At 37.9% G+C, this 24,335-nt stretch overlaps 1 protein-coding gene across 1 annotated transcript in view; it reads left to right on the top strand.

Moving 5' to 3' along the window:
• Positions 1 to 24,335, top strand: part of RYR3 (ryanodine receptor 3) — a 343,388-nt gene that overhangs the window by 218,752 nt on the left and 100,301 nt on the right. Inside the window, exons 55-64 of the mRNA XM_058162131.1 lie at positions 181 to 243; positions 2,368 to 2,443; positions 2,609 to 2,732; positions 10,173 to 10,288; positions 11,687 to 11,754; positions 17,356 to 17,477; positions 19,947 to 19,996; positions 22,163 to 22,223; positions 22,813 to 23,051; positions 23,723 to 23,804. Of these exons, the coding sequence (XP_058018114.1) occupies positions 181 to 243; positions 2,368 to 2,443; positions 2,609 to 2,732; positions 10,173 to 10,288; positions 11,687 to 11,754; positions 17,356 to 17,477; positions 19,947 to 19,996; positions 22,163 to 22,223; positions 22,813 to 23,051; positions 23,723 to 23,804 (1,001 nt within the window). The remainder of the gene's footprint in view (positions 1 to 180; positions 244 to 2,367; positions 2,444 to 2,608; positions 2,733 to 10,172; positions 10,289 to 11,686; positions 11,755 to 17,355; positions 17,478 to 19,946; positions 19,997 to 22,162; positions 22,224 to 22,812; positions 23,052 to 23,722; positions 23,805 to 24,335) is intronic.

Raw genomic sequence — 24,335 nt, 5'->3', positions numbered from 1 at the left:
CATAACTCTTCATATTATCTGAAATATAATAAAGAATAAGAACATTCTGCTTATTATTTTATTGTTTAAAATTAAATACAAAATCGTGCATTTCTAAATTTCCTCCAATTTCTATAATTCAACACGAAAGTCATCTCAAGAATGAATAATAATGGCCAATTTATCTTCTTTTGACAACAGGGGAATGGCTACAGCCCAGCACCTCTTGATCTTTCAAATGTTGTACTTTCCAGAGAACTCCAGGTTTGTCTTAAAGTGTCCAATAGTTTGTAGAAATTGAAATATAGAGAAAATTTGAAATACTGATAGTCTGGCTGAATCTGTGAGAAGAGTTTTGAAATTGGGGAAGTTCCTGACAAAGTAGAACTAGAAGAATTGTGACCCTTCCAGCTGCCTTGAGTGAAGAAGGGAGAGTCCTGAAATGTGAGGCATTCCTAGACGAAGTGGAAGATAAGGTAGAACTATGTGCTGTCTTAGTGTTCTATGTGGAGAAAAGAGAGAGACAGTGACTTGACAGAATGAAATTTTCCAGTTTGTGTTGATGATAGTGATAAAAGGGATCCTTGGTGTTCTCTGAGCTTCCTTGTTTTCTTGTAGACGTTTCATTACCCAAACTAGGTAACATCATCAGTGCAGGTAAGGAGTGCAGTTTGCTCTCAGTTCATATTCTAGTGGCTTGCCTGTCGTGTTGTGGAGATGGTTTTAAAGATTCTTTGTTTGGGCTGTTTGCTGATGACTCTTTGGCAGTTTCTTGTATTGTTTACTTGATTGTTGGTCTGATGTTAATCTTGGAATTAATCTATGCTGATCTGGGTGCTGATTGCTGGTGGAGAGATGCTTGGGTTTTTTCCTTCCCTTTTGGGCTGGGTGATAGTCTCTTTTGCATAGTCTATAGATGTAGTTAATATCTATGTATCTATTGATGGCCAATTTGTCTGGCATTTTTGGACTTGGCTTGATCTAGGATGGTTACATTTTCCCAATTGAAACTATGGTTAAATCTGTTTAGATGGTGTGAAATTTAAGAATTTTCATCATGTCCTCTGGCTGCTAGTTGGTATTTGTGGATGCATTCTGCAAGTCTTCGCCTGTTTTTCCTACATAGTGGTTGTTGCAGTCTTTACATTGTATGTTGTAGATGACTCCTGTTCTATCTTCTGATGTTGTTGCGTTTTTTGATCTGCTTAAGATTTTGAAGGGCTTTAGTTGGCTTGTGTTTTATGCTGATTCCATGTGGTTGTAGAAGTCTGCTGGTGGCTTTTGAGATATTCTTGATGGATAGCAGTATAATTCTTTGTAGGGATTGTGTTGATTCTGCTGTATTGGGTTGAGTGGTCAGCGATTTTTTGACAAAGTTGCATGGATAGTGATAGAAGAAGGGAAATCCCCCACCCAGTTGTAAGAATCAGAGGGAAAAAAGGGGCAAGCTCCCAACATTTCCAGACTCACAAAATGTAGATGGAACATAGAAACAGGGATGGACTGAGATAGATAGAAGTGTCTACCAGACACTGATAGAGACAGATGGCTTCCTCTGTAGATGAACTTTGCTTAGAGACTTTTTTTCTAGCCTTGATAAAACAGTAGTACAATTCAGTGCAATATTAGAGATTCTTTAATTTATTACCTAGAGCTGGCCAGATAGCCTAACAGATACTGTAACTTCATTGACATACATCCACTATGAACCTAAATATTTTTTGCTGGCAAAAATTTACAGATAGCTCAGATTCTTTTCAGTGTATTTATGAAATTGGGGAAAATGCATCACTTACATTTATTTAAATTGAACTGCCACTTTAAAGTGTTCCTTTGGGAATTATTCACTGTGATTTTTTTGTCCAAGTGAATAGAATGGTATCTACAACTGAGCCAGCTGATTGCCTACTCTAAATCAAGATAATTTATGAACGTATTTAAAAATATTAATCCCAGCACAGAACTTTGAGGGAATACACTTATTTTATTCCATTGAGAAAATTGCTTATTTGCTTTGCATTCTGGTTTTAACCAAATAATAATATTGCTAAACTGTTCAGGAGTTTGAAGATATCTGCCCTACATTCTATGTTCTTGGTGGGGAAAATGAGGAAATCCTCATTGTGATAACAGTTAAAGGTTTTTTAGATCTCTTCAAACACTTTATAGCACAAGGAAAAGCAATAGGAAAAAAATTATCCCTAAGCAGATATTTTCATTAATGTACCTCCTTTCTCTACATGATACTTATGATCACTTATGTTAATGACATATATCATTACAGCAAATAATGCAATATATATTTCAATGCAAATGATATTATCTATGGCTTAGCACATGGTTATTTTGATTTTTAAATTATTGTTTCTTGATTTCTTGGTGATATAGGGAATGGTAGAAATAATAGCAGAAAACTATCATAACATTTGGGCAAAAAAGAAGAAAATGGAATTGGAAAATAAAGGTAAAATTGAAATGTTTTAATCATCACCTGACATTTGATATAGGAATACATGACATTTGATATAGGAATACATGAAAATACCAAAAACATGATAGTAATTGTCTATGAGTATTTTCAAAATTTTGCTATTGCAGTAAGAATTACTAAGTTACGGTTTTCTTATAGGAGGAGGTGGTCATCCATTGTTGGTACCTTATGACATGTTGACGACCAAAGAGAAAGCTCGAGATAGGGAGAAAGCCCAAGAACTATTCAAATTTCTTCTTGTAAATGGTATTACCATATCTAGGTGAGTTATGCATCACATACAAATAAGCTTCTCTGTTCAAGTATTTTGTTCTGAGTGATTTTAGCAAAAACTCAAGCAATAACTTAGTATCTTAAATGAAATAAGGGGCAGTTTTACCTGCACAACATATACATGGTACTCTGTTAACAACCACTTGTTCAAGGAACCATTCAAAATTAAGAGGGTGCGGAGCAAATGGTAGTTGTGATCCTAGTTCCATCAGTCTCAACCTTCTTACATATACATGATCACAATTCAGTTGCTTCATGCCTGGCTTGCAATTTTGACATTCATTCATTCGTTCATTCGTTCATTCATTCTTTCATTAGAATTTGTCAAACAAAAACGAGAACAAGAATAAAAGAAAAAAAATACAATGACAGGGATGATAGGCATGTTAGTGCACTTATGCACGCCCCCCACATTGCATTATCCTGTGGTCACCTGGTTATCATTTTTTTAGCAGCTTCCTCCAAACAAAGTTAATGGGAAAATCACCAGGAAGATATAAATGGTGACCCCATGATACCCTTTCTTAATAACCTGCAGTGCTGGAATTTCCGTCACTAAGTGTGCAATGTAATGTCACACTTTATGACTTTGGTCCTTAGCAAGCGAAAATATCTGGTTATGTAATTCCCAGCTATGCAAGATAGGCAGACTCTTTTCCCTTATGGATGCATTAGTTGGTCTGAAGCACTACCTAGGAACTCTTACCTTCATAAGGGACTCCACAGAAAATTAATAGAAGAAATTATAATTATTGGTATCAATTAAATGAGAACGAATGGAATAGCAAGATGCTAGCCATATAATGGATTGAGAGAAGGTGGTCCTACCTTCAGTTTTTCTTCCCTCCCCCCCAATCCCCCCAATCTATTACAGCATAAAAATGCAGCTTTTCCATAGAAATATGTCCCATTTGTGGCATCAGTCAAAGATCAAAATATTTTTAATTGCTTTTTGCTTCCTGGAGGGAAATATATTTTGACGTCAGGCACCAATAAATGTTATTTTCAAAGGTTTTGAGAAACTCATCTTCCCCTCTTTTCAAAGTTATTCCACAGCTGAACATAGTCTTGCTGTTTCATGACTGTCTTTCATGCAGATAATTCATGGAGATATTTCCTTTCTATTAGAAGGGGGCACAATCCATGGACTGAAAACTGCTCAAGTGACAAATGGGAGAAGCATTAAAAGCTGTTAGTATTTGATTGGGTTGGAGGGCACCAAGGGCAATCATATTGGTTGGTTGGTGAAATTAGAAAATAGTCTTCATTACTTCTCCTAGTATCTAATGGAATTGCACAGTAAAGTCACTGTTTAATGTAGTATTTCAGAAATAATGTGGAAAAAATGATTCAGAATTCAGAGGAGTGTAAGCATAACACTCTACAACTCTTTTTTTTTAATAAAAAAAAAATTATTTCCATTTTCCAACATCATATTTATGTACAAACTATTATCCATCATTAATCATTAATTTTTATTTATTGCTGATCGGGCGTGCCCGACTGCCACTTCCTTTCTTCACAACCTCCCTCTACCCTCTACTACTTTCCCATCCTTCATCTCCTTCACTTTACTACTTCCTCTCCTCCTTCTGCACTCCTCCCTTCTTCCGCCCTATCTAACCTTCTTATTCCCCTCCTCCTTCTCAACTCTTTCCTACCTATTTTCTTCCCTCCTTCTACTCTTCTCTCCCTTTATTTCTGAAATGGCAGTCGGGCAGCCCCAATATCATTTTAAAATTTAATTTCATATCTTCAAACATTACTGTACATTAATAACCAATCCATGTATCATTTCCCCCCCTTTCCCCCCTCCTCCCCCCTTCCCCCCACCCCGGACTTCCCAGAGCAAATACCGGGTATTATGACCAACAATCACAAGCTAAAGTATATAAAATATACATAAACTCCCACCCTCAAAACTTTAAAACTTTAAATCCCCTCACAATAAAAATAAAGAGATAAGAAAGAATAATAAAAAAGAAAAAAAAGAAACAGTACCAAATTCACATATTACTTCTTCTTACAATCCATTTTTAAAATTAATCCATCTTCTCAAATTCAAATTTTTTCCACTTGTATATTCCTTCAAATTTCATAAATCCATTTCTTAAATTACAGTCCATCTTCTCGAGCTCAAATTTTCATCAGTTATATATTTCTTCAATTGTCATAACATTTAATGTCCATTCTTCTTACAGTCCATTTTAAAAATTAGTCCATCTTCTCAAATTCAATTTTTCCCCCACTTGTATATTCCTTCAAATTTCATAAGTCCATTTCTTAAATTACAATCCATCTTCTCGAACTCAAATTCTCATCACTTATATATTTCTTCAATTGTCATAACATTTAATGTCCGATCTTCCAATACTACGCCATCAATCAAATATCATTATGAATAAAGTCTCTCAAATACAATATTTCCAACTTAACTTCATAACTTTTACTGTCTATAAATGTGTCAATTAAAACAAATAATCATTTAAGTTACATCCATAATATAACAGTAAACAGCTAAAATCATTACATCCACAACATTATCTAAATTCATAAATTTTATTTTCCATCCTTCACAATTAAATAATATCATCCCATAGGTTTATACCATACAAATAGCAAATAACAAAAATCCTATAATTTATATCCTAAACAAATCAATTCCAAAAATTAACCATAATCATCATATTCACATCTTAAACATTCCTCCCCTCTCCTATTCTATTTTCCATCATTTCCAAACCAGTTAACTTAGCATCTAACAACAAAGGATTCACACTCTTTAAAACATTAATATAGAAGTGTCTTGCTTTCATAACTGAACTAAGAAAATACTTTCTGCCTCTAAAATTCACTGACAAACCCATTGGAACTTCCCATCTAAAATATATCTGATGTTTCTTAAACTCATCCACTAAAAAAGCAAATTCTCTTCTCTTTCTTAACATTTTAGGAGGAATTTCCTTCATCATTTTTATATCTTGTCCCAATATTTGAAATTTATTTTTATAAAAGGCTTGCAAGATTTCATACCTAATCTTTTTAGTTGTAAAATAAATAACCACATCCATAGGTAATCTATTTTGTCTTGCCCACCAAGAATTAAGACGATAAATTCTTTCAATATTAATCTCAAAGTCTTCTGGCTCCACACCCTTTATCTGAGCAAAGGCTTGCATAAAAATCTCTTTTAAATTTTCCTTCCTATTTTCCCTCAACCCCCTCACCCTTATAGCATATTCCATTAATCTATATTGTAATATTACTCTTTCTTCATCTGCCCTATCTACCTTTGCCTGTATATCTTCCATCTTATTATCTAAGTTCCAATTGTTTTGATTCTTTTGAATTTCCTCTATTTTCCTTTGCAACTCTAAATTAGCTTTATTAATTTCTTCAAAATTATCTTCCATCTGAATACAAGAGCTTAATATTTGCGAAATTGCATCCTTTACCATTTTCATTTCCCTCTTCTGCTCTTCCACCACTTCCTTAAAATCCAACATCTCTTTCTCTATTTCATCAAATTTTTGATCTATTTCTGAAAAACGAATCTCCAAAAACTCCTGTAAAAAATTTCTTAATTCCTCTTTAATTTCTTCTTTTAATTTTCGAATCTGAACTGAAGAAATTTCAAAGTTTTTAGTGGCTTTTGGTACTATTTGCTTAAAAGCCATTTTTTAAAATATAACCTAACAACGGACAAAAAGAGGTTAAAAAAGAAAAATTCAAAAAACTTTTCTTCTAAATCACTATAATCCCAAAGAAGAAGAAAAAATATAAATCATAAAATTCTCATTTCTTCCATTTAGTCAGTGTCTTCTTGTATATCTCCTAGTTCCACACTAGCTGTTAATAAGCACTTCCTTAAAATCCAACATCTCTTTCTCTATTTCATCAAATTTTGATCTATTTCTGAAAACGAATCTCCAAAAACTCCTGTAAAAATTTCTTAATTCCTCTTTAATTTCTTCAAAATTATCTTCCATCTTATTATCTAAGTTCCAATTGTTTTGATTCTTTTGAATTTCCTCTATTTTCCTTTGCAACTCTAAATTAGCTTTATTAATTTCTTCAAGATTATCTTCCATCTGAATACAAGAGCTTAATATTTGCAAATTGCTTGGGCAATTTGGGAGGAAAAAGCGTTGCCTCAATGCATGGCATTTTCCAGTGTTTTCCTCCCGATTGCCCAAAGAAATTTGCAAATTGCTTGGGCAATTTGGGAGGAAAAAGCGTTGCCTCAATGCATGGCATTTTCCAGTGTTTTCCTCCCGATTGCCCAAAGAAATTTGCAAATTGCTTCGGGCAATTTGGGAGGAAAAAAGCGTTGCCTCAATGCATGGCATTTTCCAGTGTTTTCCTCCCCGATTGCCCAAAGAAATTTGCAAATTGCTTCGGGCAATTTGGGAGGAAAAAAGCGTTGCCTCAATGCATGGCATTTTCCAGTGTTTTCCGCCCCGATTGCCCAAAGAAATTTGCAAATTGCTTGGGCAATTTGGGAGGAAAAAGCGTTGCCTCAATGCATGGCATTTTCCAGTGTTTTCCTCCCGATTGCCCAAAGAAATTTGCAAATTGCTTGGGCAATTTGGGAGGAAAAAGCGTTGCCTCAATGCATGGCATTTTCCAGTGTTTTCCTCCCGATTGCCCAAAGAAATTTGCAAATTGCTTCGGGCAATTTGGGAGGAAAAAAGCGTTGCCTCAATGCATGGCATTTTCCAGTGTTTTCCTCCCCGGTTGCCCAAAGAAATTTGCAAATTGCTTCGGGCAATTTGGGAGGAAAAAAGCGTTGCCTCAATGCATGGCATTTTCCAGTGTTTTCCTCCCGATTGCCCAAAGAAATTTGCAAATTGCTTGGGCAATTTGGGAGGAAAAAGCGTTGCCTCAATGCATGGCATTTTCCAGTGTTTTCCTCCCGATTGCCCAAAGAAATTTGCAAATTGCTTGGGCAATTTGGGAGGAAAAAGCGTTGCCTCAATGCATGGCATTTTCCAGTGTTTTCCTCCCGATTGCCCAAAGAAATTTGCAAATTGCTTCGGGCAATTTGGGAGGAAAAAAGCGTTGCCTCAATGCATGGCATTTTCCAGTGTTTTCCTCCCCGATTGCCCAAAGGAATTTGCAAATTGCTTCGGGCAATTTGGGAGGAAAAAAGCGTTGCCTCAATGCATGGCGTTTTCCAGTGTTTTCCTCCCCGATTGCCCAAAGAAATTTGCAATTTTTTTTATCCCACCCACCCCACCCATCCCCACCCTGTCAGAGAAGACATCTGCTCCATTTTCTTTGCAATGCAAAAGAATCCCGGCTAGTCACAGTTCCACAAAAATCCTGGAGTTTTCTACTTTTTTTCTTATTTTCTGTCTCTTTAACAGTCTTCTCAGGGGGAAAAAAAAGAGGCTTCAAGGTATCCTGGAAGTTCCATCTTCTGATCATGGAATTAGAGATCCATCTCAATTTTTGCACGCCTATTGGCCGAGTAGCTTTAAAATGTATGGACTTCAACTGAGGAATTCTGGGAGTTGAAGTCCACACATCTTAAAGCTGCTGAGAAACCTCAGCCGAGGGCTTATGACGGGAACCGTCACGTTATGACTATACTGCACATGAGCTTCCTGGCAGATCGATAATGGGCATGCACTTAGCGTCTTGGTTTGCTCTCAATTTCTCCGAAGAGTGCCACGCATGCTCGTTTGTCCTGATGTCTTATAGGTGAGCGGGGTGTTTAGAATCTTCCATTCTTTGGTGGGAAAAGCTAGTAGTATGTGTGACATACATTTGAAAAGTGACAGGACAGAAAGAGCTCTCTAATTCCCCTGATTGGGGAATCATAGACATTTTTGCATCTGGGAAAAGGAGAACCATCCATTTCTGCTGCCTTCTCTTTCCTGTGCTGCAACTCTACGAGAAATCACGATAAGCTTCCACGCTGCTCTCTGCGAAATGATTTCGGGAAGGGACGGGAGTGGATTGAAGTCCTGAACAAACTTTTCTTTACAGTGCTTGCCGAGTCAGGAAACAGCAGTTATAAATTGCCGGACCGTGGGAGCCGCAAACATTTTCTGCGCTGGAGTGCCTTCTCCTAAATCTCTTTAACTGGAATGCTAAAATGTCATAAGGTTTCGCTTTCACACAACATTTTTCATTAAAAGGAACAACTTGGGGATCTCCTGGATGTCATCTGAAATACTACTAAAAATTCATAGAAGAAGAATGCTGTAGGGTGACAGCCAATCGGGTTGGGTTGGGTTAGGTTAGGTTAGGTTAGGTTACATTAGGTTACTAGGTGATAGTGAGTTCCAGTGCCACCTTAGGCACGAAACCAGCTAGGTGACTTTGGGCCAGTCATTCTCTCTAGCCCTAGAAAGGGCAAACCACTTCTGAAAAACCTTCTCAAGAAAATTGCAGAACTATTTCAGAACTCTGACTTGAAGGCATATGCACACAAAAATGTTGTAGAGTCCAGTTATTACATTGCATTCCAGTAATAATCCTCAAATAGTTGTAGTGTTTATGTAACCATAGGCATCTGGAATAAGTGGGGAACATTTGGTATGTATTGCACAGATTGGGTCAATCTGTGAATGTGTCATGAAACATAGTAATTGAAGTCCTAAGTGCTAAGTAAGTAAGACAGCATGTTGCTGCATTAGGTAAAGGTTCCCCTTGCACATACGTGCTAGTTGTTCCCGACTCTAGGGGGCGGTGCTCATCTGTGTTTCAAAGCCTGACCTCCGCGCTTCCCCAGGCTGCTCCTGTTATCAAAATCTGAATGGAAGTGAGGACGCCACTGATCCTGATGCTGGTAGGCAGAGGCAGAATTCTTTTTTTCTTGTCCCCTCCCCCCCAAAAATTAAGGTGAGTCTTATACTCCGGTGCATCTTATACACCAAAAAATACAGTAGTCTTTATAACCATGCAAGACATGGACAGTCTTGATATATTTTGATCATGATATAAAGAGAATAGATACATATTTGTAAAAAATTCAAACTGGAATATTATTTTCACATTACTGTTAATGTAAGGTGAATACTGTCATACTGTTAATGAGAGTATTGGAAATCTTAATTTATATTTATAAAATTCATGCTTTCTACACACTGGCCCCCAAAACTGGCTATAGTTCCGTTAAAGTTCTTTTGCTGTCAGTGACAATTAAAATCAAATTTTAGGAAAATAAATAGATATTAATACCTATCTCATCCTAGTTGGCCAATAAATATATGCTCCAAACAATCTTGTAACCAAATTTAAGGAGGTAAATGCTAAATACATGCCATGTTTGATCATCTGAATTTTTAAACATAACTTTTAATAAATCGATTTAAAGTGATAAAAACTTAATTTTCAATAAGCATAGTGTTTCAAGCTTTTTTTGTGCTGCTTGCTAGATTTTTTTTAAAAACTATAGGTTAAACTTTTGTTTCACTAGAGGCTTAAATGATCTGGAATTGGATGCTTCATCAATGGAAAAGAGGTTTGCTTATAAATTTCTCAAAAGGATCCTTAAATATATTGACTCAGCTCAAGAATTCATTACACATCTAGGTAAGTTTTGTTAATGTTTTTAAAAGCTAGTAATGAAAAAGATACCTATTTTTGCCATTGCTTACATTAAGCATTTTTATTAGCATTATATTTATTGCTGATACTATAGTAATGAATATTCATTCCCCCATGAGATGATGTGACTCAGAGAGGGTCCAGATTCTTCTACCAGCAGGAGATGTTAGAAGACGTGGAGGCCCTGGCCAGTTTTCCCACTGAAGAATTGAAACCAACTCACTGTCCTCTACCCCTAGTTTCCTTGCTTTAGGATCCATTTCTGTGATCAAAAGACAAGATGACAAACTAGCTAGGAACATGGTCTTACATGTCCCAGTATTTCTTCTTCAGAGAGGAAAGGGGACTATTATTCTTGGCCACATGAAGTTTTCATCTTAATAGGAATGGTGCATTGTAGGAAGATTCAAACAGGAGAATTAATGTCATTAGGAGCCTAGCTCCATGTTATGCTGGGTAATATTTTCTTAATCTTGTTTGCTCCTTCAGCTAGGAATTGTATGACATGAAAAAGATATTTACATAATTGCAGTATTTTATTTATTTATTCGATTTATGTTTCTTTTTCCTCAGAAGCTTAAATGGGGATATTTCTTCATTTTATTTTGTCAGCAACCAATCTGTGGAGATGAAAATGAAAGAGAGAAAGAGTGACTGATCAATATCAATTTCAGTAATTAAGGGTGTTTACTATGTTTTCCTTCAGGAACTCAAGACAATGTCTTCTTTCCTCCTTTTTTCTTCCCACAATAAAACCCTGTAGAGAAACTTGAGCTGAGGGTTAGTGACCAGCCCAAAGCCACCTCATGAGCCTCCATAGTTTAGAATGAGTGTGAATTAGATCTCTGTGATCTTTATCCAACACATTGCACTCAGCACAACATTGGATGTCTTAAATATTTTTTTCCATATGTAAAATAAAGTTTTAACAGGGGAAAGCAGCAATTAAAAAAACTTACTCCACATATTATTTACTTAGCTTGATTTGCACTTGTTTGCACCTCTTGAAAAATCCAAAGCAGCTCTATAATCTTCAACTAGTTCTTTTCCCCTTTTCTCACTGAAGCTGAAAATAAATTTAGCGGAATGCAGAAGAAAGGTACGTACAAAAGATACAGTAATGTTCTCTATAATGGCGATTTTTTCCCCAGAAAACTCTTTCAGAACTAGAAATTGGGCAATATGAATGGAACTTTCGTACATTGATTCAAATTTATAAATTTGCAAGTAGTATTGACTAAAGTCAGTGGAGAGGATTGATAAATAGAACCATATGGTTAGCCTTCCTGCAGAATAAATTGTTGCTTCTGGAATTCCACAAGCTTAAATACTGTGACAATAATCCTGCCTAATGTTGTCTATCTTTACATTATTTCTTCACAGAAGCCATTGTTACCAGTGGAAAAACAGAGAAATCTCCACATGATCAAGAAATCAAATTCTTTGCCAAAGTGAGTAATGTGTTATCAAAAACAACCTTCTTTAATTCCAACATTCTTATGATTTTGAGAGCTATGTGTAGAATAAATAATCTGAATTCACTTTGATCATAGAAGAAATCAAGAGAAATAAATAAGAAAAATATATAAAGTTCCAAAATTATTGTATGGAGGTACAAGTTTAAAAATTGTTCTTCTACACCAGGGGTGCCAGCATCACGTGCTGGCTATGCCCGCCTCTGGTTTAGCAAAGGGGGGGAAATGTCATGTCATGTGACAACAATGTGACACCGCGAGTTTGACATCCCTGTTCTACACAGAAATTGTTGTGGTTTAAATTCAAGTTCAAAGTATTTCATCTAAGCCATAAAGCCAATAGTAATAATCCACTGAAATCATAATTTCACCAGTATTATTTGTTTTCAGAATTTATTTTATTGTCGATATTTCTATGTTGAGCTTTATCTTATGATTATCAGTGGTTCTATGTCATTGATTCACTTGGTAGCTAAGACGTTATAAGCATACATGAAAGTAATGCTGTGATAGTGCTATAGATTGCTGTTGGGCACAAATGGTTTTGAGATACATTACTCTAATGATTGATTACAATGAGAAATCATACACTTGAGTTTGGTATGCATATGGTTTCTCCTGCCATAGTAATGAGGAGTTCTCAGTCTTCATAATTTTTTGTGATTTACCCATATGTATTCTACATCACCACAGTTACTGCTCAGAATATTTTAGAGCTCTAGTCTTTCATTGGGTCTGTGCTATATCAGAAGGCGTAGCTTCTTCCAACTCTCTCAGTTTTCTTCTGACCACTAATAAAGGTCAGACCAGCAATAATGGATTGAGTTGTTCTTTGTCCATTGTGGCCATTCCTGCTATTTTTTGTTGAAACCAGGAAGTGCTTCTGGTATCTGGTATGGCTGTAAATTTCCATATTGTTAATTTCTCTGCTTCAGTGAAGGGCACATTGTGGATTCTGGTCTTTTCTGTACTAAGCCTGATAAAGTACTTATTTTAATGCTTGAAGGAAAATTATTGTTTTCCTTCAAGCATTAAATGATGCACTTAGAGTAGCCTCAATAACCAAGAAAGCCTTATTTCGTTTATCTGTCATTCTATCATCCCACATCAGAACCCACTTATTTATTTAGTTATTCCAAGCTACTCATGCCAAAACAATTCTGATTATATCCCTTCATACAGTATTAGGATTAAAAACTACTAAATATAACAAAATATATGTCAGATCAACCCAAATATAAGTTATTCATCCAAATCCATCACTTGGCACTACAGCCTTGGAAAGAAGCAACCAACCATCCATTTTTTCTTCATGAACCTTCTAGAAAAGCTAGGATTCCACAATGCTAGGTGGGGCACATTGTCCTGATTTCTGGAGGGAGGCTATTTCAAAAGAGGGGAAATTTCACTGATAAGGCTTGCCCTTTCTGATAATAACAGTGCCTCTGGATATGGGCCCATAGTAAACTCTCTTAAATCTCATTGGATGAAAAGAATTTATACAGAATAGATAATTTGGAAGGAATTCACATCCAGGCTAAAAACAATCACAGAAATAAGTTGCTGGGAGTTTCATTATAAGCATCCATAGGAGAGCTATAGGAGAGCAAATAACATGCTTAATGACATACTTATGACAGAATCACAAGCACATAATCGTTGCATTGTAATAATTATATCAGTGCATGTATATTGCATTTTGACACCATCATAGTTTACAATGGACAACCTTGGGCTCTGCCTTTGTATAGTATGTTGTAGGATAGCGGGAGTTCCTACAAAATGTCATTTTAAAAAGCCCAACCAGAGTTTTTTTGTACATTTGTGCAATTATAGATCATCACTTAAAAAGCTACAGTTACAAGTAAATAAAAACAATTCTTTATTCTTTTGCTAGTAATAGCTCCTTGGTATCTGTCCTGCCCTTGTGGCTTCTGGTGACTTTTCCAGATCTAATAATGATTCTCAATAATTTATTTTATTTATTTATTATTTAAATTTGTATACCGCCCTTCTCCCGAAGGACTCAGGGCGGTTCACAGCCAAGTAAAAATACACAATACACTATAAATACAATTAAAATACAATTAAAAAACTTATTTAAATTGGCCACAATTAAAATTTGGAGATAAAACCCATTAAAAAACCCATAACTTAAAAAACTAACCCAGTCCAGCGCAGATAAATAAGTAAGTTTTAAGCTCATGAAAGGTTTGGAGGTCCGGAAGTTGACGAAGTCCTGGGGGGAGTTCGTTCCAGAGGGCGGGAGCCCCCACAGAGAAGGCCCTTCCCCTGGGTGTCGCCAGACGACACTGTCGCGCCGACGGCACCCTGAGGAGTCCCTCTCTGTGAGAGCGCACGGGTCGGTGAGAGGTATTCGGTAGCAGCAGGCGGTCCCGTAAGTAACCCGGCCCTATGCCATGGTGCGCTTTAAAGACGTTCACCAACACCTTGAAGCGCACCCGGAAGGCCACAGGTAGCCAGTGCAGCCTGCGCAGGATAGGTGTCACTCGGGAGCCACGAGGGGCTCCCTCTATCACCCGCGCAGCTGCATTCTGGACCAACTGCAGCCTCCGGATGCCCTTCAAGGGGAGCCCCATGTAGAGAGCATTGCAGTAGTCCAGACGAGACGTCACAAGGGCGTGAGTGACTGTGCACAAGGCATCCCGGTCTAGAAAGGGGCGCAACTGGCGCACCAGGCGAACCTGGTGGAAAGCTCTCCTGGAGACGGCCGTCAAATGGTCTTCAAAAGACAGCCGTGCATCCAGGAGAACGCCCAAATTGCGCACCCTCTCCATCGGGGCCAATGACTCGCTCCCGACAGTCAGCCACGGACTCAGCTGACTGTACCGGGATGCCGGCATCCACAGCCACTCCGTCTTGGAGGGATTGAGCTTGAGCCTGTTTCTCCCCATCCAGACCCGTACGGCTTCCAAACACCGGGACAGCACTTCGATAGCTTCATTGGGGTGGCCCGGTGTGGAAAAGTACAGCTGGATGTCATCAGCGTACAGCTGGTACCTCACACCGAAGCCACTGATGATCTCACCCAGCGGCTTCATATAGATGTTGAACAGAAGGCGAGAGAATCGACCCCGCGGCACCCACAAGTGAGGCGCCGCGGGGTCGACCTCTGCCCCCCCGTCAACACCATCTGCGGCCGGTCGGAGAGATAGGAGGAGAACCACCGATAAACGGTGCCTCCCACTCCCAATCCCTCCAACCGGCGCAGCAGGATACCATGGTCAATGGTATCAAAAGCCGCTGAGAGGTCTAATAGGACCAGGGCAGAGGAATAACCCCTATCCCTGGCCCTCCAGAGATCATCCACCAACGCGACCAAAGCCGTCTCAGTGCTGTAACTGGGTCGGAAGCCGGACTGGAACGGGTCCAGATAGACAGTTTCCTCCAGGTGCAGGGGAAACTGATATGCCACCATACTCTCTACAACCTTCGCCGCGAAGCGAAGGTTGGAGACCGGACGATAATTACCTAAAACAGCCGGGTCCAGGGAAGGCTTCTTGAGGAGGGGCCTCACCACCGCATCTTTCAAGGGGGCCGGAAAGACTCCCTCCAACAAGGAAGCACTCGTGATCCCCTGGAGCCAGCCTCATGTCACCTCCTGAATGGCCAGCACCAGCCAGGAGGGGCACGGGTCCAGTAAACACGTGGTGGCATTCAATCTACCCAGCAACCTGTCCATGTCCTCGGGAGTCACAGGGTCAAACTCATCCCAAACAACATCACCAAGACCGCCCTCAGATACCCCGTCTGAATCGCCACAATTTTGGTCCAGACCGTCCCTAAGCTGAACGATTTTATCGTATAGATAACCGTTAAACTCCTCAGCACGTCCCTGCAACGGGTCACCCGAAACAGGGCAGCTGGGCGGTTATCTGCCGACGCAATGAGGGAGGAGGCGTAGCAACGCCTCGCTTCCCTCAGTGCCACTAGGTAGGTCCTAGTATAGGATCTAACTAGTGTCCGATCAGCCTCTGAACGGCTGGACCTCCAGGAACTCTCTAGGCGTCTTCTCCGGCGTTTCATCCCCCTCAGCTCCTCGGAGAACCAAGGAGCCGGTTGGGATCTGCGCCGGGTCAGAGGCCGCAAAGGCACGACACGGTCTAAAGCCCCAGCCGCAGCCCGTTCCCAGGCTGCAGCTAGTTCCTCTGCCGTGCCGTGAGCCAGACCCTCAGGAAGTGGCCCAAGCTCCGTCCGAAACCTCTCTGGGTCCATCAGGCGCCTGGGACGGTACCAACGTAATGGTTCCGTCTCCCTGCGGTGTTGGGTAGCGGTCAGAAAGTCCAGGCGAAGGAGAGAGTGATCTGACCATGACAAAGGTTCAATGACTATTTCCTTTAAGTCCAGATCTCTCAACCACTGACCAGAGACAAAAATCAGGTCCAGTGTGCCTCCCCCGATGTGAGTGGGGCCATCCACTACTTGAGTCAGGTCCAAGGCCGTCATGGAGGCCAAGAACTCCCGAGCTACCGTCGATGACGAGCCGGCAGATGGCAAGTTAAAGTCCCCCATGACTAAAAGTCTGGGGGTCTCCACTGCCACCCCGGCAAGCACCTCCAGGAGCTCGGGCAGGGCAGCTGTCATGCAGCAAGGAGCCAGGTACGCGACCAGCAAGCCCATCTGACATCTATGACCCCACCTCACAAAGAGGGATTCACACCCGGCAATCTGAGGTACAGTGGTCTCCTCGGCTCTAGACCCTCTTTAATAGCAACCGCCACCCCTCCACCCCTACCCTGGGCTGATGGAATGCACGGAAACCTGGGGGGCACCTCTCGGCCAGGGGCACACCCCCTTCACTGCCCAACCACGTCTCCGTAACGCCTATAATATCCGCGGCACCCCCCTGAATCAGATCATGTATTAGGGGGGCCTTATTGGCCACGGACCGTGCGTTGCATAACATCAGACGAAGGCCCAGGCTCTGAGGGTCTTGACCATCCGGGGAACGGGAGAAGTCAGGGGGATCGGGGCACGCGATCGCCTGTATACATCGAACGCGTGACCCCCTATGTCGATACGATCCCCCCCTTCCGCCATATCTGCCCCTCCCACTTACCGTGCAAATAGACTCACCCTCACACAAAGGAACACACTCCCCCCCCATAACCTCCGAACCCATTTGATAGTCGCCACGAGCATGCGCTGGAACTGGTTTCCCTCCCGACGGGCTACCCCCATCACCCGCCCTAACCCTCCCACCCCACCTGACACTACCTCCCTCCAACCCAGACCCGTCAGTTCCCACCCTCCCCTTAAAATTCCCATTAAAATTCCCCTTAAAAACCCGATTAAAATAATTAATTAAAAATCCCCTGAGTCTCCTATTTTTGGCATGCCATCTCTCGGGGTTCCAAAACCCGTCCTCAAGATGGGCCCTCGATAATGTGGGGGGCCAGACCCGCGAGAGAGGGGAATCTCGCAGGGCAAGAAGGTCAACCATGACCTGGATGACTAAGAATCTCCTTAGACAATGACTGTAGGGAAATAGCTATCACTCTTTGTAGTTATCTTATAGTCATAATCTACAATTTGTATACATCTTTACTTCTTTAGGTTCTGCTACCATTAGTTGACCAGTATTTCACCAATCATTGCTTGTACTTCCTCTCTTCCTCAACAAAACCATTTGGTAGTAGTGGATATGCTTCCAATAAAGAAAAAGAAATGGTAGCAAGGTATGTAGAAAGAAAACATGTATATAGCAATGTACATTAAATGAATCAGTAATGGAATTAGTTGCATAAGATTCTAGTAAATGTGCTTGTGTCACAGAAATGTGTCCATAGAGGTAATTCTCGATGTACAACCACAGTTGGAACATAGACTAAACTATGCACCATATAAATAGATGTATTGTCGCTATAGTATCATCAAGGGGACAAAGCCACATTCTTTTAATTATTAATTACAGGTATGGAACCTAATACCATTTACTAAAATTGGAGCGGGGATGCTTTCGTTTCTCTTATATGTAACTTAGTTATGGTAGTCCTGCTTACAGGAGCCAAGCGCTATATTAAATCTATATTGATTTTATTTCTTTGCCTAGTATTGAACAATGTAAATGGACAGGATATGGTAATGTATTAATGTAATATCATTTTTTTATGCAGAAATATTTGGAGCTGGTAAAAGACAAAATCCTTAGCCTAAAGATTTAAAATTCCTGGGAACTGAAAGTTCAAAAATATAACCAAAAATAAACCCACCTGCCTTAATTTTCATTTTCCCAAGTTCAAACCTTCTGTCCAGACATGTATGCTTTAAACCAGGAGCAGTCAACCTTTTTATACCTACCGCCAACTTTTCTATCTCTGTTAGTAGTAAAATTTTCTAACCGCCCACCGGTTCCACAGTCAAGTGCCATGTATTGTCGTCTGCGCATGCCTCTCACGCATTGTGGATTGGGTTTGGGGCGGGGGGGCACCGGCTACCAGCTCTGCTTGTCTGTTACAGCTGGGTGGTGTGGGGGGAGATGCGTGAGCTACTTTGGGATGAGGGTCTTTTGTTTGCGGTCGCACTATAGCGCCAATTATTTTTGCTTTTGTAACGTGAACTAAACGTATGCGCGGGGATACAAACAGTATATTTTCAGAAATTTAAATTGTCACAGGGAATTTTATGAAAACCTAATGAAAATGTTTTTAAATAATGGTATGAAATTTTTTTTAAAAATCAATTAAATTTAAAAAAAGGAAAGTGCTTCAGTATCAGACAAAACCCCTACTGCTTGCCATGAAAGCTGGAATGCCCACTAGTGGGCAGTAGGGACCAGGTTGACTACCACTGCTTTAAACGAAATGTTGCTTCCTTTCTTTTCTACCTTCCTTTCTTTCTTCTTTATCTATATAATATAATTTTCTTCTTATAGAACATCTAGTTCTTTTTCCAAAACCACTTTTCAGCCAATTTGTAAGATTTCTTTCAAAAACCTGGCATTGAAGATTACATTCCTAATAGCTGTCATATCTGACAATAAAGGGTTTAAACTTTATTGTTATAAAGGAAGATAGTATGACATTTATTTAAAGATTATATATATATCCTTACCTTGATTACTACTATCACTATGAGGAAAGCTAACAGAAGAACCTAATATATTCCTAAAGTAATTCTACATTCTGTCATATTTAGGAATTGATTCTCCTACGATTTTGCCATAATCCATTCATCATTTAGGCAATCTGGGGATAAGACTGTCTCCTAATACACAGAGAGCACTCAGTACATTTTTTAAAAGATCTCAGTGGGTAGTCATTTTCATTGAGCTTTAGATCTCTTATTTATTTTCTTTCCTTATTTCTTAAGGTTTTTTAAATCTTTATTTTAAAACATAACAGTTATCAATAAGTTAAATTATTAGTGAAAATATCGGCACACAGATGGGAATAAAATACTTTAGGCATTCAAGTTACTAATACATCACAACTTTACTTGACTTTACGGAGCAGATACCTTTATCTTCTCTGAAGTATATACAAGATAAGGTGGTTCTTCCGCTTAGTGGAGGTTTCAATGGGCTCTAACGGCCCCTGGAAAGTTAGATTTTTAAAGTAGATGACAAGTATCAGCTATCAGTGTGTTTTCCTCTCCATGTCCCCGCCTGCAAAATATTTTAATGAATAATTACCATGGGATTTTGGTGAATGTATACCAGCATTTTCACAATTAATTAACATTGTCTGATTGCTAAAAATAGAATTAATAAAATAGAATTTATCATTTCCCCCTAGTTTAAATTGTAGTTGTATAAAGCGGGGTTATCAATCTCACAGCCCGCAGGCCGAATGTGTCACATGCCTCCCACACCCAATTTAGCAATGGGGAAAAATGTTGCGATATATCATGTGACAACAAAGTGATACCGCGAGTTTGACACCCCTGGTACATAGCATTTCAGAAACTGTTTAACTTGAGAAACAGTTAACAAGTAAATGTCACAGGAAATAGAGGGTTTTTTTAAAGAATAATATTTATTTTTTTCTAGGTGTTAAAATATGTAGGCTTATTGTATTTCTAAAAACAGTTACAGCAACTGTTTTTCAAATTAAATGGGGCTCTTAGTTTTTGCTTAGCTGTTGTCCACGCAAATACTTTCTGTGTATGCTTCATCCTCTTTTATATTTTTTGTTTGTTTGTTTTAGCCTTTTCTGCAAACTTGCTGCTCTTGTTAGACATAGAATTTCACTGTTTGGTAAGTTAAAAAGAGTTTTACAGAAGTTTCAAAGTGTATGAAGTTTAGTTTGAGTTGCTTTTCAATTTTTGACAAAATGCAATGTCATTTTTTTTCTATGTTGAAGCACTGTGTACCCACTTCCCATTGGAGGAACAATGCTGTACCGTTTTCTAATGTTTATATTTGCTTTTAAAACATGTTTTATTTCCTAATTATTCTGTTATCATAATATGTCTTTTGCTGACTAGACAAGGTATATTCTTGTACAAGGAAGCTATACAATTGAATTGTAAAATAAAATTTGATTGTTATTTCACTCCTTACATAAATCAATTTACTACTTATACATTTTATCTGTGTTCTGTTTGGATAAAACATTATTATGGCTTTTAACAGTTTCTGTTAATAGCCCCAACTGAAAGGCTTATGTCACAGTCCAGTCTTTCTGGACCTTCACTTTACTTAAATCCAGTGTTTAGGTCTCATTTAACAGGTTTTGTTGGTTCTGTCACTTTCACTTGTACTTATCCATCCAATCTGCTGAAATGTCTTAGCAGAAATTAATTAAACTATATATATAGCTCCATTGCCGTTATTAATTTATGGGTTCTATTTAACATTTAAAGATTTTGATACAAATCCTGGGGTTAATGTTTCTTGCTGTCTGCTATCTAACAACTTACTTAGAAAACAAGGAAACAGCTAAAAGCTATTGCAAGCTAATTACACAATACTTATGGCAAAGTTAATGTGATCTTACGGTGCTTCAGGAGTTGGTATTCCAGAAGTTATGCAGCCATAGACAGTTGTAGTAAATCTTATTAGAAAGGCTGTCACTCCATAAACTCTTCCCAAATAAAAAATTACTAATAACTAAAATATCAAAGCAAAGTATTAAAGTTGAATAAAATACCAATTCTTTTATGGGACTTATTTTTTTAAAAAAAATGATGAGAGGTTTATTCCATCCTGATGGGGTTTCAGGATGGAAGTACTCCATTTCAAGCAAATAGGAGAAGTTGGGTGGCCCAGCTGAATGATGAATAATGAAGGAAGTAACTTCTTAACTACAAACGTTGTGATAAAGTATAAATCCCAATCAGCTATCTTACATTGCTCTAGGAATAGGAAGCCAAAGTATCTTTTTCGGCAATGATCTGAGGTTATGAATATAAATGTGAAATAGAGTTTCAAATAGAAGGTAAACAATATACCAGCATACAATAGATTTAAGCTTAATGTTAACCGCTCCAATCTTGATTGCAGAAAATATGACTTCAGTAACAAGAGTTGTTAATGCCTGGAATACACTACCTGACTCTGTGGTCTCTTCTCAAAATCCCCAAATCTTCAACCAAAAACTGTCTACTATTGACCTCACTCCATTCCTAAGAGGTCTATAAGGGGCGTGCATAAGAGCACAAGAGTGCCTACCATTCCTGTCCTTTTGTTTCCTTTCTTTATGTTCAGTTAACTTAGTTATTACATATTCATACTTATATGTATAAGTATGAGTATGTAAATATACTGTATAGTTACTTCATGCTTACGCTCATATATACTGTGTGACAAAATAAATAAATAAAATAAATAAATACTTTTGTAGTTCCTCTATAAATTTCCAGTAACTTTTAGCTAACCATGGCAGAAATAATTAGTGGAAAGGTTATGAGTTTATTGTTTAGAATAATTATGGAGTTCTAATACAAAACAAAATGCCACGACAAAATCCTGTTCAAAGAAGTCATGTCTTTATTGACATTTTAAGTCACAGGTGAGTAGTCGGTAAATGACATGTGGCCTCAATAGTTTCAAGGTAGGCCCTCTACTAGTCCCCTAGATTGCACTGCACACGTGCTGAATTTATCATAGGGAATTTTAGAAATGATTTTAACTAGTATAATAGGTAGAAAGGCTGCTACAAAGAAGTTGTTTATCCATACTTGAAATATAGAAATATTAATGGGAAAAAATTTACAAAAGGCAAGCATTATTGTCTGAGTTGTGTTTGCATGCTTAGATGAAATAGCAAGAAAAAGAAGAAAAGTTTCAGCTTTCATTATAAGAATAGGATAGCAGATTTCCCTAGTATAAATACATTTGGTACACATTTTATTTAAAAATAATTTTCTTGTAGAGAATTTTTAAAGAACAACAGTTGTTATTTCCTTCAATTTTGATTAGGTAGTGATGCTGCAACAATGGTTAGTTGCCTACATATCTTAGCTCAGACTCTAGATACAAGGTAAGTTTGATTATTTACTCCTGTTTTCCATTCCTACCAGTCAGTAGTAAAAGGAGGAGAAGCTGTGTTTTGTTGCTGCAGCAAGATAAAGTAAAATACAGTCTCAGAGCACGATAAAAGCAAACACATTTATTACCGGTTAGGCTTTCCTGGGTGAGAGTTCATTTCCATGGATCAGTGAAGTGCTCTATTGTTAGATATTAAATTGCCATTAGGTTCTTTGTGTTTTTGCTGATGTAACTTAATAATTTTTCTATAAGTTTTCTCTCTATAATTTCTATCCACTGAAAGATTACAAATTGTAAATTCTGTTTTATAGAAAAGTTTAAATCACATAAGCTTCCTTTTGCAGTTTGAAACAGCGTAGCTTAAATGCAAAGTTACCAAATAGTAAGAATTTTATGATAATATATAAAAGATAAAATCACTTTTCAGCTTTTTAATGTACACAATATATAAACCCCATCTGGGAGTAACACAGATTGTGTGAATAAATGCAAACAATAACCAATAAACTTTAATTAATAAAATTATATTTAACCATACAGATAGTTGCTTTCTAAATGACGTTTTCAAAATTATTTTGTAGAACAGTTATGAAATCTGGTTCAGAGATGGTTAAAGCAGGATTGCATGCCTTCTTTGAAAATGCTGCAGAAGATCTAGAGAAGACATCAGAAAACCTTAAACTTGGAAAATTTACCCACTCCCGAACTCAAATTAAAGGAGTCTCACAAAATATCAACTATACAACAGTGGCACTGCTGCCTATCTTAACTTCTATTTTTGAACATGTCGCTCAGCATAATTTTGGTACTGATTTGCTTTGTAAGTCTTTTAATGTTTTAGCTTTTTATTTTTAGTCTAGAAAATTATTCTATTGTAATAAAGGAGGCATGAATGTGGTGATGTTTATCCAAAAGGTCTAAAATCTGTATAAAAATCAAATCCTGGATAAGGCTCAAATCTTCAAATAATTCCAAAATGATTGAATGGTGCTAATAAAATACTTTTTCTTCCATATTAGACTTTGATTATTTATCCATGACTAGGCAGATAGGAGTCTAACATGACTGAACTCACTTCAAGCATAAAGGGTTATCTCTTGTAAAATTTCTTGTAAAAAATAAATGAACAGTGTTTTTTTTAATTTCTCTTTAGAAATTGGAAAAATATTCCATTGTTTCTGTTGCTTCTCTAATCATGTCTTATTATTGTCTCTACCTCTACATGCTATGAATGAGAAAAATTGCATTGTGGTTCATGATTCTCAAGGAAGAGACATTCATCCTGCAAAGGTCCGATTTGAGTTGATAATTATTATTATTCATGCAATCTGAAAGGCATCCAGGGTGATTTTATGAAAATACAAAAGTGATAAATTCTTCCTTGAGGCTTATGGTCTCAAAAGACAGAAAGAAAAAGAATTGTAAGGAAAAATGACTGAAACATTTGTATTAAGAGGAATACAATAACATTTCTTTTTTGCTTTCTTTCAGTAAATGATATCCAAATTTCATGTTATAGAATTCTTTGTAGTCTGTACTCTCTTGGGACTGGAAAGAACATTTATGTTGAAAGGTATTTAATAAAAATAACTGGTTATGATGAACATTTTTTAAAATTGAGACTGCCCAAAATATAATTTGCAACATCTAAAATATTGCACAATACTTTGAATTCAGGGTAGAAATTAATATTTAACTCTGTTTTAATTCATTTTATTAGACTTAAGACAACAGATGGGTTTTTAAACTTTTGATTCTAGACTCATTGCAATGATATTAGATTTAATATAATTCCCTACCTCCCAATCATCCTTAGGATGCTGAGAATGGTAAATTTTGTTGGTAGGATTACATAATTACATTGTCCTAAAACCTTAAGAGCTTTTTTGGTCTGTTATTTAAAGATTAGACATTTGGGGGAAGGAGAGAATCGGACAATTCTTTCTTCTGTAATCTTTTTTAAAAATTTCTTGAAGCCAACTGTTACCAATCTGGCTAGTAGCTGTCCCTCAGAATTGTTACTAAGGGTGTTCCTTTCCTGGCTAGCTATGGTAACACATCTTCTGCATTCAGTGAGCCTAATTAGACTTCTATATTTTTTTAC

Source organism: Ahaetulla prasina, chromosome 1, assembly GCF_028640845.1.
Source record: "Ahaetulla prasina isolate Xishuangbanna chromosome 1, ASM2864084v1, whole genome shotgun sequence".
NCBI lineage: Eukaryota > Metazoa > Chordata > Lepidosauria > Squamata > Colubridae > Ahaetulla > Ahaetulla prasina.
This window is presented reverse-complemented; position numbering and strand designations above follow the sequence as displayed.